Source organism: Peromyscus eremicus, chromosome 1 (assembly GCF_949786415.1).
Source record: "Peromyscus eremicus chromosome 1, PerEre_H2_v1, whole genome shotgun sequence".
NCBI classification, from domain to species: Eukaryota; Metazoa; Chordata; class Mammalia; order Rodentia; family Cricetidae; genus Peromyscus; species Peromyscus eremicus.
The window spans coordinates 81,390,692-81,397,230 of record NC_081416.1 but is presented as its reverse complement, the minus strand read 5'-3'; the positions used below and the strand labels follow the sequence as shown (position 1 = coordinate 81,397,230).

Sequence of the window (6,539 nt, the reverse complement as noted above, 5' to 3'; positions counted from 1 at the left end):
CTCAAAGAAGGTCGCGGGCCCGAGTGTCATTGGCCAATAGAGGCTCAGGACGGAACAAAGGAGGCGGGTAAAGGCGGAGAGGGTGCGGCCGGCAGCCCCGCCCCTTTTGTCAGCGTTGCGTCTTCTCAGTGAGTGCACTCCAATTCCGGAGTGTGGAGGCGGCTGCGGTGACCCCGTCGGCTCTCCGGCGTGTCTTGCACGCAGCTGCGGAGGACTCTCGGCTCTGGGCAGTGGGCATCATCTTCCCACCTAAAGGTTTCGGAAGCGGGCCAGCCCTCCTCGGCTTTGCCCTTGGTGATGCGCAGAGGGAGATTCAGGGTCCGTCGCGAGGTTAAGGCCGAGAGAACGCTATTGAGTGAAAGCTGCTCCTGAATGTCTGAGCCCTGGCCTCCCAGGGAAGGGAAATTAACCCCTAAAACGGCGGTCACCAGCCCCACTTGACATTCAGAGGCCGGGACCGGCCCGTGGTAGCCGCCTCCCCTGGGGAAAGTTGCGAGTAGTTTTGCATGGAATGATTTTTAAAGGTTCGTAGAGCCAAGATAAACCTGGGAGCAGGCGTTGCACTTGAGGCCAGCAGGGCAGTGTCCTCTTGTTGACGCAGACGTAACTACCGTTTCTTGGGTTGAGGTTTTAGCACCTTCGGGTACCTCACACGTGAATACTCTCAGAGGCAGAAAGGTCGGCGCAGCTGTTAGAGCAGATAGTTAACGTCTACCGAGGAAACGAGAATTGTAACAAGTTAGGGGAGAGAAGTAAATGTTCAACTTTGCCAGTAGTGAGTCGCTAGATACCTCCTGTAGTAACAACGCCTTCCTACAAATCCGGAGTGTCACCAGAACTAAAATGGAAAGCAGTTATAAGTTTGCCTTATCCAAAAAAAGCGTCAGTCGTGTGGCCTTAAAAAAAAAAAAGTACACAAATTACCATGGTTAAAAATAGGAGAAATTGCTAGAAAGAAGTTACAGATCCTCAGTTACTTTTGTTTCTCCATATAAACGAGTAGGATCTTGGGTAATTTGGAGTAAGGAAAACTTCACCCTAATTTCTTTTTTCAGTGCTAAGGATGTTCATCCTTAGTGCCTCCTGCATTCCAGTCAAGCCACCCACTACCCTCTAAGCTACTTCTCCAGACGTCTTCATTCCTGTGGGTTATAAAATGCACTTGCTCAAATCAATGTAACATTAAACACCTGCTCCTGGGATAGCGGTCTGGTGAAGGCCAGGAAAGTCTCCCCGCTGCAAGGTTTGTTTGTGGTGTTTGCACAGGGTCTCATGTGTAGCCCCAGATGGCCTGGCACTCACTATGCAGATTAGGCTGGCCAGGAACTCACAGAGATCCACCTGACTCAGCCTCCAGAATGTTGGAATAAAAGCCATGCATCGCCACACCCTGTCCCCACAGTGAGGTGGTTCTGGGAGGTTTTCCTCTTCAATTCCCTAAGAAAGTCTTCGCCGGGCGGTGGTGGCGCTCGCCCTTAATCCCAGCACCCGGGAGGCAGAGGAAGGCGGATCTCTGTGAGTTCGAGGCCAGCCTGGGCTACAGAGCGAGTTCTAGGACATGCTCCAAAGCTACACAGAGAAACCCTGTCTCAAAAAACCAAAAAGAAAAGAAAAAAAAGTCTTCTTAGACTAAAAAGTCTGTACTAGCAAAGAAGGCTTTAGTGCACCACTTAAGAGAGAGGACTTTTTTTTGCTCAACAGAGTTGTAAGAATCAAAGAAACTGTGCCCAGTAAAGCTGTGTTATTTCTTTTTTTTTAATTTTATTTTATAATTTAATTTAATTTTACATATCAGCCACGGATTCCCTTGTATCGTCCCCCCCTTCCCCCCAGCCCACCCAAGCTGTGTTATTTCTAACACTTATTCTGAAGGTACTATTAAGAACAACAGTTAGCGTCAAAATAATATACTTTCTTCTCTCTCTGCCTCCCTCTTCCTTCCTTCTTTTTCTCTTTTTCCCTCTGGTGGCACTGAGGGGCTACTCATAAGCAAGGAAAGTACTGAGCCATAGTCCCAGCCCATGAATATCAGAGTAAGTAGTAATAGTGACAGATTGCAACCTGTTAATGATGAGTCCATGGTGACATAAATAAATGAGAAAATTTTTTTCTTTTAGGGGAATGCCAACCAAAAATATAAAAGTAATAACAGATTATATTAGCTGGGTATGGTGGCGCCCTCAGCGACGGGAATGTAGAGACAGGAGGGTTGTGAGTTTGATGCCAGCCTGTGCTCCATAGCAAGACCCTGTCTTAGAAAACAGAACAAACAGAAGCAGAACAAAGTAGAGAAGGCCAGATAGTTCAGTGGGTAAAGCTGCTTGCTTCCTTGCCTGACAAGCTGAATTTGATGCTAGGAACCCACATGGTGCAAGGCAAGAACTGGCTCCCACAAGTTGTCCTCTGAACTCCACATGCATGTTATTGTGACATACACACCTCCCTAACACAATAAATACACGAGTACTTTTTTTTTTTTTTTTTTTTTTTTTTGGTTTTTCAAGACAGGATTTCTCTGTGTAGCCCTGGCTCTCCTGGAACTCACTCTGTAGCCCAGGCTGGCTTCAAACTTAGAGATACGTCTGCCTCTGCCTCCCAAGTACTGGGATTAAAGGCATGTGCCACCATTGCCGGCAAACAAGTACAATTTTATTTATTTATTTATTTATTTATTTATTATTTATTTATTTATTATTTTATTTAATTTTTTGGTTTTTTGAGACAGGGTTTCTCTGTGTAGCTTTGGAGCCTGTCCTGGAACTCACTCTGTAGACCAGGCTGGCCTTGAACTCGAGAGATCCACCTGCCTCTGCTTCCCAAATGCTGGGACTAAAGGCATGTGCCACCACTGCCCAGCATACAAGTACAATTTTAAACAAGTAGTAATATTAACAGAGAAATGGTGGACTCATGAGTCCCTTCTGACACGTACACTAAAAGGCAGAATGTCACTGGTCAACTTTTCATTGCTATGTTCCTGTTTTAAAACAGGAAACTAGGTCCCCTGTAAAGCTTCTTCCAGAAACATCAATATATCAGTCCAGACACAAAATGAGACAATGTAGAACCAATTACTACAATCAGACAGAACCTTGTGGAAAGAAAGAAAATTCAATTTAGGACTTGTAGATTGTGGAAGCTGAAGACCTGGAATCATGTATCTGAGCTCAGTCACTGATCTGAAAGACCAAGGTGGTGGCTGTTTTCTCCAGGACAAACCCATATCAGTTCCAAATTTGGGGGTATATTGGAATGTTCTTTAACAATTTTCAGAAGAAATAAGGAACAACCCCTAGAGACTTTATTCATTTTGGGATGGGTCTGTGGGTTCATTTTTAGGGATGCTCTTTTCAGAGACAGTCATTTTTGTGTGTGTTCTGCAAAATCCTGAACAAAGAGTGCATCGAGAAAAGCCTTTGGAGCTAAAAGCAATCATAAATAGCATCTGCAGTTATAAAATTTGGCCGAGAAGAGGGTTAGTGAATAACTATGCAAGCTGATGCTAAACAGGGGGTTTCGGAGTCTGCTTAATAATTTACCAGTGTACTGTGTGCTGATCCAACCTTAGCATGACTGCATCCTGCTGCTTTTAATCTCTGCTGTATAAAACACTTTGTGGTAAAGACAAGTTGGCTTCTGGAATCCTTTGTTCTTGGCTGTAAAGATGAAACACTCAACATCATATAGTAAAATCATGTTAAGGGGGTTTTTAGACAGTAATAGCAGTTTTTAAAAGATGAGAAGTGATTTTCAGTTTGATACTGAAACATTGACTAGATGTAATTGAAAGGAAAATATTGATGTCTTTTGTTTTGTTTGTTTGTTTGTGAGGGAATTAAGGAAGATTTTTTTGCCTCAATATATATAAGTAAAGAGTTCAGAGTTTTTCTGGGTACTTAACTCGAATTCTTTGAAAAATTCTTCTTTTGAACTTGGGGAGCTTATGAGACTTTGCAAAGATCCAAGTCTGTGAGTGTCTCCCTTCTGACTTAATGCTAGAAGAACAGTTCAGAAAGATACAGCATGCCTGTGCTGGAAAGCCTGAAGTACAAAATGTCTAGATTTTTGTGGGCTAAATTTGTATCTTGGCTTTGGGCTGTACCGAACTCCCCAACTTTTTTCTTTTTTTTGACTAAGTAACAAGGTGACCTCTAGCCTCAATTTTCATTAGAACTTACACCAAAAGCAATCCCGAGGGTGAAGCCTTCACCAGTACTTCCAGCTTTTCTAGTTTGAGAATTACCTTTTAAAGCCAAAAATGTTGACTGACCTCGTGATACTGCAGTACTTGGACTTCTTAAGCCTTGAGAACTGCAGAACGATGAAATGAAAAACAGATTTGTATTTTATCATGAAAGCAGAATTTACACATATTTAAAAGATACGACTACCTGGGGCTGGGGAGATGACTCAATGTTTAACTGCAGCTCAGGTTGATCTGACACCTCTGGCCTCCACAGGCAGCTACACTCATATGCACATACCAGCCCCACCCCACTCCCATAATTAAAAACAAAAACAAAAACACACATAATGTGATTAAATCGCTTGCAATCCATGGAATCAGCTTAATGACCAAAGGAATTTGTTTGGGGGTAAACTCACAACCATGGGAGATTTGTCATAGGGCCCGGGAAAGCTGAGCTATGTCCCACGCTGAAAGGCTTGGTCCAAGATCTCAGCATCCAAAACATGAGGTAGCCAAGAAAGAGAGTTTATGTGCATCTCAGGTCTTAAGGGTGGCCACGCCCTAGAGGCAGGTATTTCAAGGTCATAGGCAAGTGTAACAACTACAGCTGCCTCACTAGGAGTGATGCTTCAGGGCATGGCTCAAACAGCTACCCACTACACACACAAGCCAGGTGATGGTGGCACATGCCTTTAATCCCAGCACTTGGATGGCAGAGGCAGGCAGATCTCTGGGCTCCAGGCCAGCCTGATCTACATAGTGAGTTCCAGGATGGCCAGGGCTACACAGAGAAATTCAGACTCAGAAAAAAAAAAAAAAACAAAAACGAAAACAAAACAAAACCAAATCAAACAAACAAAAAACTCAAATACACAGGGATAAAACACTTTCATTGCTGTTATCGCAGTACTGGAAATTGTACCCAGGATCATCACTCTACCAATGAGCTACAGGCTGAGAAAAAACATTCTTTCTTAATCTACTGATAGTGTTTCATATAGATTTAGTAGTCCTTTTTGTTTCTATCTGTGAGACAGGGTCTCAGTGCTTAGCCCAGGCTGGCTCCAAGCTCATGATCTTCCTTCCTCAGCCTTCAGAGTGCTAGGATTACAAGAATGTACAAGCATGCCAGCTTAATAACCCCTTTTGATAATTCTGGAGTTCTATGGTGCGTACAATTAAACTACTCTTTGGGTCTACCAGAGCGTAAAGATCGGAAACCAATAATTGAAGGGGCAGGTTGATGCAGATTTTCACAGAACCTATACTGCTCTTGAATTCACTTCTTTGAACCTCCTACCTCAGCCCCCCAGAGTGATGGGATTACAGGTCTGCACCACCACACCCAACTTTTGTCAATTTTGGTTTTCTCTGGAGTTTGGGGGACCAGTAACTTGGTCATCTATGATGCCCATTCCCTTCCCAGTTGCCTTCCCTGTCCCTCAGAAATGGTACACTGTAGACTGAGTTGTCTGCTAATTTGTTCCTGCTACTCTAAGGTTAAAGCAGAAGCCTGAAGACTATTCAAGCGAGTAATATCCTCAGATTATGTGGAAATTCATCTCTTCCCCAGTTCAGTTAGTCCACAGAGAGCTGGTGAAATTGTCTAGTAAGCCAAGGATAAAGAAGATCAGTGGGGTGCCAAAGTACAGCCCTCTAATTCTACCCTGCGTGGAACTGAGGCAGGAAGATTCCAAGTTCCAAGCCAGCCTGAGCTACATTATCTTAAATATGTAATCAATAATTCAAGTTTTAAAAAGTTAATCTGGGGCTGGAGAGGTAGCTCAGTTGGTAATATGCTTGCCTAGCAGACATGAGACCCTGGGCTTGATCCTAAGCACCACACAAACTGGGCATGGTGGTGCACACCTGCAACTCTAGCACTTGGAAGGTGGAGGCAGTTCAAGGCCAGCCTCTGCTACATAGCAAGTCTGAGGTCAGCCTTTGAGCTCATGAGACCTTGTCTGGGAAAACAAAACAAAAACAAGCTGAATTTACATCTCCTTACTGCCAGCTAACCTTTCTCTATTTTCCACTTGTACAGATCAAAAGTGAGGTGATAGGCTATATTTAAGAGGGGCATCTACGTTAGAACAAGAATATGAGCCAGGTGGTGGTGGTGCATGCCCTTAGTCCCAGCACTCGAGAGGCAGAGGCAGGTGGATTTCTGTGAGTTGGAGGCCAGCCTGGTCTAAAGAGTAAGATCCAGGACAGGGACCAAAGCTACACAGAGAAACCCTGTCTCGAAAAACAAAAAACAAAAAACAAAACAAAACAAAAGTTATTTCTGGTTCCTCTGGATTATTTGGCTTTTGGATCAAAGCTGTAGACGGATTTTTTGGGGGCTACC

The 6,539-nt window shown here is 44.0% G+C and overlaps 1 protein-coding gene across 1 annotated transcript in view; it reads left to right on the top strand.

Annotated features, from left to right (window-relative positions):
* Positions 1–75: 75 nt before the first annotated feature.
* The window catches only part of LOC131914840 (transmembrane protein 180-like), a 38,110-nt gene continuing 31,646 nt past the window's right edge, over positions 76–6,539 (top strand). Inside the window, exon 1 of the mRNA XM_059267570.1 lies at positions 76–524. Coding sequence (XP_059123553.1) covers positions 512–524 — 13 coding nt within the window. The 5' untranslated portion in view covers positions 76–511. The remainder of the gene's footprint in view (positions 525–6,539) is intronic.